This window comes from Corythoichthys intestinalis, chromosome 2 (genome assembly GCF_030265065.1).
Source record: "Corythoichthys intestinalis isolate RoL2023-P3 chromosome 2, ASM3026506v1, whole genome shotgun sequence".
Classification (NCBI taxonomy): domain Eukaryota; kingdom Metazoa; phylum Chordata; class Actinopteri; order Syngnathiformes; family Syngnathidae; genus Corythoichthys; species Corythoichthys intestinalis.
In genome coordinates, this window is record NC_080396.1 from 7505528 (window position 1) to 7519076 (window position 13549).

Below are 13549 nucleotides of genomic sequence, written 5' to 3' on the forward strand. Positions count from 1 at the left end.
AAATGTGATAACAAAGTCATTTATGAATATTTTTTCACCTTCAACCACTCAAAAATGTTCATTGGCATCAGACCTATCTACACATATATAGTTTTTATTTATTTTATTTTATTTTTTGTAATGCCCCGTATGGACATAATAAGCAATATTATTCTATTAGTAAAACTAACTATGCTGTATATACAGTGCCCTCCATAATTATTGGATTTATAATAATTATGTGTTTTTAGCCTCTAATATTTTTTTTCTAAATAATATGGGACCTTAATGGAAAAAAAAGAGAAAAATCCACCCTTCAATACAAGTGCATTTATTCAGTGGGGAAAAAATCGCACATAAAGAAATAATTATTTGGCATCAAATAATGTGTGTCACAATTATTAGCACCCCTGGTGTTAATACTTTGCACAACCCCCTTTTGCCAACAAAACAGAACCTAATCTTCTCCTATAATGTTTCACAAGGTGGGAAAAGACAGAAAGAGGGATCTTCTGCCATTCCTCTTTGCAGAATCTCTCTAAATCACCCAGAGACCTGGGTCCTCTCCTCTTCAGCTCACCCCACAGGTTTTCAATGGGGTTGAGGTCTGGGGACTGAGATGGCCATGGGAGGAGCTTGATTTTGTGCCAGGTGAACCATTTCTGTGTAGATTTGGCCATATGTTTAGGGTCATTGTCTTGCTGAAAGACCCAGTGACGACCCATCTTCAGCTTTCGGGCAACAGATTTTGATTTAAAATGTCCTGGTATTTCAAAGCATTCATGATACCATGCATCCTAACAAGGTTCCCAGGGCCTTTGGAAGCGAAACAGCCCCACAGCATCACTGACCCACCTCTTTAAGATTTGGCCTTAATTTACTCACAAGTAACTTTGCTCAAAAATTGTTGCTATGTTTTAGTATCCTATTTTGCACATGGGTTATTCGGTAAAGTGTCCTACACTTATATAACGCTTTTACTTTTCTACTTTCAATCTATGTGTACTTAAAATGAATAAAACTCGGACGAATATATACATTCAACATACAGTACATAAGTACTGTATTTGTTTATTATGACAACAAATCCTCAAGATGGCATTTACATTATTAACATTCTTTCTGTGAGAGGGATCCACGGATAGAAAGACTTGTAATTCTTAAAGGATAATGTGACTTTGTATATTGTGACTAAATATTGCCATCTAGTGGCTTTTTATGAGCTTTCAGTAAATGATACTGCAGCCATTTAACTTCTGCCCAAATGCATGATGGGAAGTGCAACCATGACTGTGCGTAATGGTACCAATTGATATATCTTCCCAGCGTTGGGAAATAAAATAGGGTGCTAAGAAAAAGATCCTTTCTTCCCCACATTGCTTCCCACGATATTTCTAATCATTGAGAGGAAGGAAACTTGCTAAAAGGAGTATTAAAATTGCAAATAAAATCGTTTAGGAATATTTTAGATGCATATATGTTATATTTCTCTTGTAGAGGAGAGGTCACAGAATCGCGGACCTCGGTCCGGTTCTGGACCCCCAAGCCGTCTGGACCGGATCTCAAGCTGTCCGGACTAATACATGTTGCAACAACAAAAATCTTTTTTTTCTGCGGGTTTGCAGAGCGGAGGTGGGCAACGAAAAAAAACCTTAGCGGTGACACGCGTGAGCCAGCCAATGGGAGTGAAGCATTTGAAAGTTATTTTTAGAACAGCATGTCTCACAGTCGCTTTCCAGACTCCGCGGAGTGACAGCCAAAAACTGAGCCGAATTAAGTTGGAGGAAGAGGCGAAAAGGTACGGCAAATGGCGTGCTCAAAACTACGCAAGATTGATGCAGAAAACAGTGTTTAAGGAGGAGTAGACCAACACATTTTTTTAATCATTTTACCTGGTGGCAGCACAAGGCCACTATGCCTCATCTGTTCAGAGACTGTGTTCTGCCAAAATCAGCTACATCGGCGAAACGTCTGAAACGTCGTTAGTCGAATTTGACACCCAAAGTACTACCGTGCGTGCTAAACTTGTTTTGTTTGGATGCATACAGGCAGAACGTACTAAGAAATGCCTTAAGAAAATACTTAAATGCAGCTATACCAAATAAGGACGGTTTAAATACGCTACGTGACTAATGTGGGCAACTGCTTCAAAGCTAACACAAAAAAACACAATGGTTAAAAGTATGAGAGGGTAATACATGCAAAAGGATTTTTCAGGCAATGAAAAGGTTCTAAAAAACTAAATAAAAACAAAAATAGTGAGTACTCGCCGCTTCTAACCGATGTGCGCATGCGCACGGATGCTTGCGCAAGCGCGCTGAGCGTTGTGTAGCCGTTTTGCCGCCTAGTAAGGAATGGCCGAACAACGGAAGCGCTTGTAAAAAGCAGCCATTTGAAAAGGCACTATGAAACGAAGCACGCAGCTTTTTAAGTTTCCCTATGAACTCTGCCATCAGTTCTCCAAAAATAGTGGAATTAAGGGCTCAATATGATAGCTTTATTATTTATTACTAATTAATTATTATTAAATATTATTTATTACTTACTATAAATATATTTTTTATATTTTATTTACATTTTTGAATGTTGTAATTATCAGCATGGCCACGTAAAGATACGTTTGTATTTTTTGGAAAAAAAGAAGCATTAAAAATATTTCCGGACCCAAGATTGTTGTAATTTTTAAATTTCGGACCCAGAGGATTTTTAATTCATGACCAGGGCCAGCCCAGGCCCTAAGCAAAATAGTGCAAAGGGGCCCATATTTTTGGCCCACCAGTTCGTCACAGTGTACTGTGAAACCCATCCATGCACTCCAAGCTAGGAGTGGGAACCTCAGGGCACCTCACGATACGATACGATTCACGATACAAGGCTCACGATAACGATTATATCACGATACAGTGATTATCGATATATTGGTCAGAAATTGGATACATGACATTTTACGATACAACTGTTGAAACGGAAAAAAAAAAAGATATTTAAAAATAGAAAAAATACTGTTTAAGTCATTTATTAAACAATGACACCTTTTCTGTGCAACATTGCTGTAAAATATAAATCTACTGCAAATTGTGCCCCTGCACATATAGAGGAAACCAACCACGACCACTGATATCGCTTGGAGAGATCATGATGAATGGCACCCTTAATTTCTTTAAAGTTTTAAATCTTTAAAAAAATAAAAAGTGCCGTGGGTGTCAGCAGTAGAGCTTGGAGTGGGGCAATGATAACATTGGTGGGTCTTTTCTTCGTATATGACCTTTGTAGCTTGGTTTGAGCACTTCCGCTATCTGCTTCAGCATTTAAGATGTCAGACTTGCTCAGTCACAGTCTTCCTCACCTTAAAAACAACAAAATAAAACAAAAATATTAGCTACTTCATAGCGTTTGAGTTGAAATCCTGATTTTTTTTTGTGTTGGAAGTATTGAATTTAAAAAAATATGAATTGAATGTATAGAAATTAAAAAATCAATAATTATCTATTTTTAATATGTAGGCTACATTAATTATCATGCACATCACTTTATATATCTTGGAACCTGTTCAAACCATTTTTATAGCTTATTGTATCAAAATGACAGTAATAACAGTTTGTGTAGTAAACTAGATGGAAATTGGTTCTCAAATAAATCGGTAAATTCATGTGGGCTTGTTCGATATTCATTTTCGTCCAGTTTCGGGTCCTGGTTTATTTTATATCATTCAACACCAAATGTCATCAAAATAACACATGTAAATTAAAAAGTCAATTACATTGCAAAACTTTCTTACCTCAAGTGATGAAAGCGAAGCTCACAAACTCCAGTGTCCACTACGTCACCAGCTCCCAGTGAAACTTATTTTTCTTAGACAATTCTTGCATACAGCAAAGTCCTTGTTCACCTTACTTCCTTTCTTGTTGGTGTAAAATCTAAAGTGTGTCCCCATGTGTGATTTGTAGCAATATTTTTCTCATTTTCTCCTCCACCGTTCTCACAGAGCTTTTTTATTTTTTCAACCCACTTGGAGCTTCCTCTCTTCTTCTCTAGACAACTTGTGCGCACTTTACCCTCACCGCCACTCCCGAGCGCCCCTAGTGGACCGCCAAGGAATTGCTCAACAAACATTGAGCAGTTTACAGCATCCATACTCCATTGTATGGCCAATATGTTAAATAAAAGTATCGATTCTTGGCGGGAGCATATCGATAACCCATCGGGTTGCAAAATATCGCGATATATCGCTGTATCGAGATATTGTCACATTCTTACTACAAGCCATACGTCCATATTTTGTTTATTAATCAGATTTTGTTGCACTGCATACTTCAAACTTCTCACCCCAAATGATTGTTAGTACTTACAGTAGATAGCGCCAAACCTTTTTCTAAAAGAGAAAAGAAAGAAGTTAAGGAAGAACTTTTATTTTTTTAAGCTTGTAATCAAGTATCAAAACTCACAAAAGTCAAATAAAACAAACTGTAGTAAACAAAATAGAATATAAATTAAACGATTGCCAGATTGGGGGCCCCCTAGTGGTCAGGGGCCCTAAGCAGCTGCATAGTCTGCGTATAGGCTGGGCCGGCCCTGTTCATGACCCCTGTTATAGAGTATTCAACGAGGAATACGATAGACCCATTAATAGACTTTTGGGGAAAAATCTCCATTTCTTTAAGTCGTCACATGAATAATGAGGTGGCCTGTGAAAATCAACGTAAAACAACTCGGCATGGACTTTCCAGAGAGTACTTGGTGAGTCACTCTTTAAACAGTCATGTGCTATTAATAACCGATTGGACTTTCTTAAACATGTGTAATCTACGTGACTTGGTTCGTGCTAATTGGGAATGAGAACAGCGTTTTTAGATAATCTGCCAAATGATTCCATGGTATTGTAACACTCACTACACTTGTCAAGGCGACAGTGCAGTAAAGCTGCGTGTGCTAAATCTGTTGGCCCTCTAAGTCCTGGCTGAGGGCCTCAGGCAATTGCCTGGTTTGCCTAATGCAGTACTTCTCAAATAGTGGGGCGCGCCCCCCTGGAGGGGCGCAGAGCGATGCCGGGGGGGTGCATGTGACCTCGGAGAACATGCTTTTTTTTGTTTTTTTGCCGTACTGGAATAAAGTGTACTTGCACATCCACTCAGTAGGTGGCAGTGGCGCTCTCATTTTCAGAGTGCGCGCAGTATTTTTGAACTAAGGAAGAGCACTCAACACACACAGAAAACAGATACGAAGAGCAGTGTGCCACCGCCGTTTTCCGACCGGACTCACTCACGCAGCGACCCACTGTCTTGTCCGGTTCTCACGTCGCCGCCCGAGAACTGCCATTTTCGGCTTGGGATCGTCACGACGACCGCCCTCACCTACGGTTTCTACCTCGGCCGCCGAGAATGCGCTTTTTTCGTGCTGTTTGCCTTTTAACTTTGACTTTTAATATAGTGGGTGATGAGGAAAGACCACTGTTTACTGTGTCTAAAAATAATTATAGCGGACAGCCAGAAGCCAAATCAATTAAGACGCCACTTAAAGACATTAGACCCCAATCTCATTGATAAGCCGCTTGATTGTTTTTCAGTGAAAACGTGCCGAATATTGCCAACAATCGTCCTGCTTTGTCAGTGTTATATCAATAATCCAGTGAGCATTGTTAGCATGCTCATTGCAAAATAACTCCACACCATTGCAAAGGAGGTAAATACTGTGAGCAGCAAAAATAAAAACTGTCCTGTCCAAGTACACTCTTTTTTTTCTTTTATTCAGTTTTGTTTTTTCGGTCAATTTTTTTGGCATATTGTCCTCATGAGTGAATATTTCTAATCAATTTTGTTATTGCTTACTGATTTTATTACATTTTATTTTTCTTTATCAAATGGTCAAAAATGTACCTTGAATGCATTTTTTACAGTTTCGATGTGACTTTTTTTAAATTCAGGCGAATTGATGTCTTCTCTGTTCCAAACAAAACAATGTTAATAAAGTTGTACTTTATTTTAAGTTGATCTACGTTACTTTTTTTCTTTATTAGAAAAAAAAAAGGACACAATGTTAGGCAGATGCGTATTTATAATAGTAATTTTATAGACAAATGATACTATTTACAGTGGAGGCAGAGAGTTTGGGGGGGGTGCGAAACATTTACGGCTTCCTTGGGGGGGCGTGACAGAAAATAATTGAGAAGCACTGGCCTAATGGGACACAACACCTCTGATGAGAGATGGAGGTTGATGAGCTTGAACAGAGGTGAATTGACTATTGACAAGGGATGTCCCCATTTTGATTTTGAATACTGAAGGCTTAAAAACAAAAAGTCACTTTTTTACACGAAACTTGTATTTTTGTTTGATTATATACAATTTAAAGCACTATATCTTAACGTCTTATGATAGATAAGTACTAAAAAAAAAATTGCTAGCTCGCCAGTGCCCCAGTATTGTATTAGGTCTAGTGACGCCCCTGCTCCAAAGTGTCAACACATGTTCGGCGTCAGGTCAGTTTATGGCTTATTAACCACTGTGGCGCCTGGCGCGTCTCCACCAAGTGTCAACTTTACCTCCGTCCTCTATGCTCTCGGTAATCCTCATCTCCTGGTCCATCTTGATCAGCTCTCCCTGACTGCCGTTGCTGACCTGAAGCCGCCGGTGGTCTTCTACTGTCTTCTCGGAAGTGTCTGCCTGCTGGCACTGAGGGTTGTCCGCCGCGGGGTGCTCTGCTGCGGCCGAGTCTGGCGGTTTGGAGTCCGTCATGTCGGCGCGTTGCTCCGCGATTCCTATGAGGCGCTTGGAAAATGTCACACCCGCGTGAGAGGTGCGGACGCAGGCACACCAGGAGTCAGGAGAGAGGAAAGGGGGAGGGCGAGGGAGACTCCTGTCTACATTCTACACTCAATATAATTCACGTGCACTCCTCACATAATATGAGGTTACAAAACACAAAAAAAAGGAAGGGGCGGCATCTATGAAAAACGATTAAACGCGTTAAGTGAATTACAATGTCTCATCCTCAAACCAATAATGACTTTGAAAGTAGTATTGAGCTCAGCTTTTTAATTTATTTCCATGTTAATTAAATATTAATTCATATTAACTCATTAGCAGCCACTGATTGCGATAGACGCAGGGGTGAAAGCGATCATGTTTTTTTTTTGCTCCCGATCCGATCCCGATTGTTTTAGTTTGAGTATCTGCCGATCCCGATATTTCCCGATCCGATTGCTTTTTTTTTTTGCTCCTGAGTCAACTCCAATCATTCCCGATAATTTTTCCCGATCATATACATTTTGGCAATGCATTAAGAAAAAAATGAATAAAACTCGGACGACTATATGCATTCAACATACAGTACATAAGTACTGTATTTGTTTATTATGACAATAAATCCTCAAGATGGCATTTACATTATTAACATTCTTTCTCTGAGAGGGATCCACGGATAGAAAGACTTGTGACTTTGTATATTGTGACTAAATATTGCCATCTAGTGTATTTGTTGAGCTTTCAATAAATGATACTGTAGGCATGCCCAAATGCATGATAGGAAGTGCAACCATGACTGTGCGTAGTGCTACCAATTGATATATCTTCTCTGCGTTGGGAAATAACATATGGTGTAAAGAAAAAGATCAATTGCTACCTTGCTTCCCACATTGCTTCCCATGATATTTCTAATCATAGGGAGAGGGACTGTAAGGCTTTAGCCAATTAAAAAGGGCTCCACAGGCTGCTTAAGTTCATTCTACTCATTTTACGCTGCCTTTTACCTCTTTAAATGGGTAAAACGGCACCGTTACTGATTTAGCGCGACAATGCGTGAGTGGGTCGTGCAGCGCATGCATTAATTGCATGTAATATTTTAACGTGATACATTTTTTTAAAAATTAATTACCTCCATTATTGGCATAAATTTGATAACCCTACCTTAAGCCTACACTCAAAAAAAAATCCAATGGCTCTACTTAAAAAAATTGTTGTAACAATTTGCATTTAATTTTTTAAGTAAATTCAACTAAGCAATGATTAAGTACTTCCGTTATAAATTATATAACTGGACTAACTCAATTAGTATAGTTGAACCATCATTATTTATTGCCCTCCACAAGCTTTATGGTGTAGAACCAACTCAATTTTTAAGTCCAAGTTTTAGCATTAATAAGAAATAAAACTACTTCATTTAGGTTGCTATAACTCCTTCATTTTAATTTCTCAACTCAAAAGTTGATGCAAAACGGTACTTGAATTTATTGAGTAAGAGTAACTCATTCATTTTCCATGCCGCTTTTTCCTCACGAGGGTCGCGGAGGTGCTGGAGTCTATGAGGGTCGCGGAGGTGCTGGAGTCTATCCCAGCTAACAACGGGCAGTAGGCAGGAGACACCCTGATCTGGTTGCCAGCCAATCACAGGGCACAAGGAGACATACAACCATTCAGGCACACACTCATTCCTACGGACAATTTAGAGTGCTCAATCAGCCTAACATGCATGTTTTTGGGATGTGGGAGGAAACCAGAGTTCCCGGAGGAAGCCCACGCAGGCACGGGGAGAACATGCAAACTCCACACAGGAAGGCCGAAGTCTGGGATTGGACCCTTGATCTCAGAACTGTGAGACGGACGTGCTAACCACTCAGCCACTGTGCCGCCTAAGAGTAACTTGTTTTTCCAAAATAAATTGGACATGGCAACTCCAGTTTTATTTGGAAAAAAATATATATTTCAAAACTCAAAAGAATGGACAAAATAAAAGTGCAGAGCAAAACCAATATAAACATCCTAAACATTGTCAAAAGTTCACTTCAGGTGCAGGTATAAACGAAAAGTGTACTTCCAGCACTTTGATACACAGATGTGGCACAACAACACACAGTGCAAAACAAGTGTACAACAAAATGTTTGCAAATGTACAAACAATGTAGGGTGATTGAAAAGTAACTCCTGTTTAAGATGTTGTAAACATTTTTGTAATTTTTTGAGTATGCTGCTTGATGTATGGTAATGAAATTTGTTTTCATTTTCTTTCAAACTGCAAATATTGTAAGGCAGAAAATGGCCAATTCTTTTCCCGTGGTAATATGCACATGTGATGGGAATTTAGGAAGTTGCACCTACTTAATAATGGAATAGAAATTAAATTTCACTCACTTTCCCTTTGTTACGTGAAAGCAGAAAAGCTTATTCAAAAACAATATACTTTTAAGTTAATACGTCTTTCTTAATATTTAATTTTGATTAACTCCATTAAAGAAGTTACCAACTTAATAAAACAATGAATAGTAAAAAAAAAAGTCATTTTTACGTTGAAAAAGCTCATGTTTTCAAGTCATACCAACTAGCCTCATGAATCATTTTTTAGAGTGTAAACTAAAGACTCTGGATGAGTGTAACATGCCTGTAACGTTAAATACAATTAGGAAACGATTTTATTAAAATATATATATATATATATTTTAAAAAAGGCATGGCCGATATTTTTTTGTCGATTCCGATACTTTGAAAATGACGTGATCGGACCCGATCGATCGGGATGCCGGTCGATCTCTAGTTCCTGTATAAGATTCAGGGCCAGAACGCAGTTCCGGTATAAGATTCCGGGCCGGAATGCTGTTCCGGTACACGGTGTTTTGATTCCGAAAATATGACGGCAACTGTCAAAACGCTATGTAAAAAAAATAAAATAAAATGCTAAGCTGCCACACATGCATTTCATCTCCAAGAAGAAAACAATCTACCAACATCAGATTTACATACACATGTGTTAACAACAAGCATAATAAAGTACTTTTGTAGCGTAACCCGTTTCCACCGATATTTATTATTCATTTTATTCCACGGATGGCATGGAGGTTTCCCCAGCTGCTGCAGTTATCTGAGTCTGACGATGATGAGTCACGTCAAAGTAAGAATGCACGCAGCAAAGCAAAACACTTGGACTCATTTATCTGTTTAAGTGGCTGACATACTGACATGTGATCAGCAGAGATAGTTACCTCTGATTGGTTCAAATGTGCATGTTTTCTGGAACAGCAAAAAAAAAAAAAAAAATGGTTGAATTGATGCGACAAAAAAAGGCAATGCAACATAAAATGGATCAAATCTTTAAGAGCAATGAAACAGTTGAGGAGGCTTATTTATCATATTTAGTTTTATTTGCTCTGATGGGGAGGTTCAGAACATCTTAGCTTTCAATGTGCTCTTTGGACTTATATTTGTTCATTTATGTTAGGCTATTTATTCATTTCCTTATGATTTAAAAAAGTCAATGTTTACGCGATCTTCAAAATATATTCCATTTCACTCTGCATAATGTAAGTCATTTGTACTTATTTTTCTGAATGTATGTTACTTGTATCTTTGTTATAAAAAAAAAAAAAAAGTAAATGTTTACCGTTTCATGTTTAAAATTTAGATTTGGCATTTAGTATGTGAGGAAATGAGGGAAAATAAAAATTAGGAGATGGAGGTTGGGGTTATAGCTGTTTTTGTTAACTTTAATTTTGCAAATCATTGAAAAAATACAATTTTGAATGAAAATCAGTTTCTGTATGTGTTATAGAAATAACTGTACTAAAAGTTTTCTTTGCATTTCAGTAGTTTAAGAGGTCCTCCCCCCACCCCCACCCCCCAAAAAATAAAATGAAAATAAATAAATAGTTAAAATTTGATCGCCAATAACGGCCAGTATCAAGCGATCCTCCAAGCCCCCCTTTATTAAATCTGGGCTGATTAATAAATTGTGGACTAATATAAGCCTTACTTACTTAACTACTTACTTACCTGTAGTCAAGGGCATAGGCAGAGTTTGACTTTTGGGTCAGGGGGGCACAACATGTTGATGACCCCGAAACGCAGTGTCAGCAATGATATTAACTTACAATAATATTTATAACAATAAGTTGAAAATGAGCGTTTGTTTTTTTTTTTGTTTCCCATCATTCCCATGGAATTCCAAATCCGGTTGCTTAGGCTATACTTTTCGCCAAGATCGTCATCCACTGAATATAGTACGCCCGCCGGTGTCGTGCTAATGTAGTTACTCCCGTCAAAACTTGAATCCTCTGGGCAGAGCCACTGCGCTGCACTAATTTGCTTGCACTGATTTGCTTGATTTCCGTGTTTTGGTGATGTAGTTATCTATGAGGTTTTAAAACATGGCGTGTGGAGTCCCTCAAGGGTCAATTCTTGGACCACTCTTATTTAACATCTATATGCTTCCGTTAGCTCAGATAATGGAACAGTATGACATCTCCTATCACGCCTATGCAGAGGACACACAACTGTACATTTCTGTGTCCCCACATGATTATAGTCCCTTAGTCTCCCTGAGTAAATGCATTCATCAAATCAATGAATGGATGTGCCAGAGTTTTCTCCAGTTAAATGTGGAGAAGACAGAGGTGATCATTTTTGGGCCAAAAAAGGAAAGGTCAAAGATAAGCAGGCAACTTAGCACAATGTCACTTACAGCTACAAATCAAGTCAGAAACCTTGGCGTAATTATTGACTCAGACCTAAAATTTGATAGCCATCTAAAGTCCGTCACTAAATCCGCTTATTACCACCTAAAAAATATAACCAGAATTAAGGGGCTTCTGACTCAACAAGACATGGAAAAACTTATGCATGCATTCATTTTCAGCAGATTGGACTATTGCAACGGTATATTTACGGGTCTTGATAAAAAATCAGTCAGGAAGCTGCAGCTAGTACAGAATGCTGCAGCCAGAGTCCTCACAAATACAAGGAAGCTGGACCACATTACACCGGTTTTGAAATCGCTACACTGGCTTCCAGTGAGTCAAAGGATAGACTATAAAATACTACTGCTCGTCTACAAAACACTTAATGGCCTTGGACCGAAATACATGCTTGACTTGTTAGATTCCTATGAGACATCTAGACCCCTAAGGTCGTCTGGAACCGGTCTTCTGCATGTTCCAAGAACAAGAACCAAGCAGGGTGAGGCAGCATTTAGTTAATATGCTCCTCACCTCTGGAACAAGGTACCTGAATGTCTGAAGTATGCTCAAACTGTTAGCTCTTTTAAATCAGGGCTAAAAACGCTTTTGTTTAGCACTGCATATCCATAACTTTCAATTGTTATTAGTAGTAGTAGTTTTTGTTTTATTTTTATTTATTTATTTTTATTCTATTTGTGATTAAATGCGATCTTTATGCATAATTTTATTTCCGATTTTGATTGTCTTGGTTTTTATGTTATATTGATTTAAATGTGATTTTTATGATCTTCATGTGATGTAAAGCACTTTGAATTGCCTTGTGTTGAATTGTGCTATATAAATAAATTTGCCTTGCCTTGCCTTGACTGGTCAACTGGCCACACATGGTGTTAACCGGATATACATCTAGCTGAAGATAGCACTAGACTAGCATATTAGTAGCTAGTCTAGACATTCAATGTATTTCTTGTTGTTGTTTGTGTTTCTTTTATTTCTTCTCTCGTACTTCTTTTCTTCTGTCCCCCCATAACCCATTCCTGTTCACTGTTTTGTCATAATAAACAAGGTATTTTGAATGATCACAATGGGAGTATGTCAGACTCACAATGTGAAACATTAAAACTCTTCAGACTCTCCGGGCACTTAGACTTCCATTCTCTGTGTCAAACAGCTGAACAGGACAGGTTAAAAAAAAAAAAAAAAAAGTTTGCAAATAGCAAACAGTTTGCTGACGACATGTCAACAAAGCACATGGATTACTGGAACCATGTCCTATGTTCTGATGAGATAGACGGGCTTTCTTGTTTACCGTCTTCAGAAGAGGCTTCTTCCTGGGGTTGAGAGCCTTGCACACCGATTTGATGTAGAGTGTGGCGTATGGTATAAGGCTAAGCACTAACAGGCTGACCCCCCCACCTCTTCAATCTCTGCAGCAATGCTGACAGCACTCCTGTAACGTGTCACATGACATTTTGGAGGGAAAATGACAAGCAGTACTCAATTTGGACATTTAGGGACGTAGTTTCTAAGTGGTGTACTCACTTTTGTTGCCAGGGGTTTGGATATTAATGGGTATATTTTGAGTTATTTTGAAGGGGAAATAAATTAACTCTATTATATAAGCTGCGCACAGACTACTTTTTATTGTGTCAAAGTGTCATTTTGTCAGTGTTGTCCCATGAAAAGATATACTTAAATATCTGCAGAAATGCGAGGGGTGTACTCACTTTTGTGATACACTGTATATGTAGCGCTAATTTGGTTTGAGATTGGTTGAGAAACTCATGTCACCACAAAATACTGAAGTATGTTAAAGTAACCCATGACACCTGCTCGAATTCCTTGATATGAATTAACTGTGAATTCTGTTTATAGGGATGGCCGCATCAAAATATGCATTTGCTGCGGTTGTGAAAAACTGGCTACGGTAAATCCCAGACCGGCTTTGTGGCAAAGTTCACAACAAAGCTTGTCAGACTGAGGAGGAGGCTTAAGTTTGAAATAACTTTACTAAGAGTTAATGAAGTTTTCTATTGTTGTGGTTTAATTAAAAATAATTTTGGAGTTTAGCCAAATTTTTACTTTATTATTGATTCATTATTAAATTATGTGATATTTTTTTATCGTTCATAT

The 13549-nt window shown here is 38.3% G+C and overlaps 1 protein-coding gene across 1 annotated transcript in view; it reads right to left on the reverse strand.

Annotated features, from left to right (window-relative positions):
• Nucleotides 1-13549, reverse strand: part of LOC130905646 (transmembrane protein 163-like) — an 82156-nt gene that overhangs the window by 58514 nt on the left and 10093 nt on the right. Inside the window, exon 2 of the mRNA XM_057819214.1 lies at nt 6518-6743. Within this exon, the coding sequence (XP_057675197.1) occupies nt 6518-6743 (226 nt within the window). The remainder of the gene's footprint in view (nt 1-6517; nt 6744-13549) is intronic.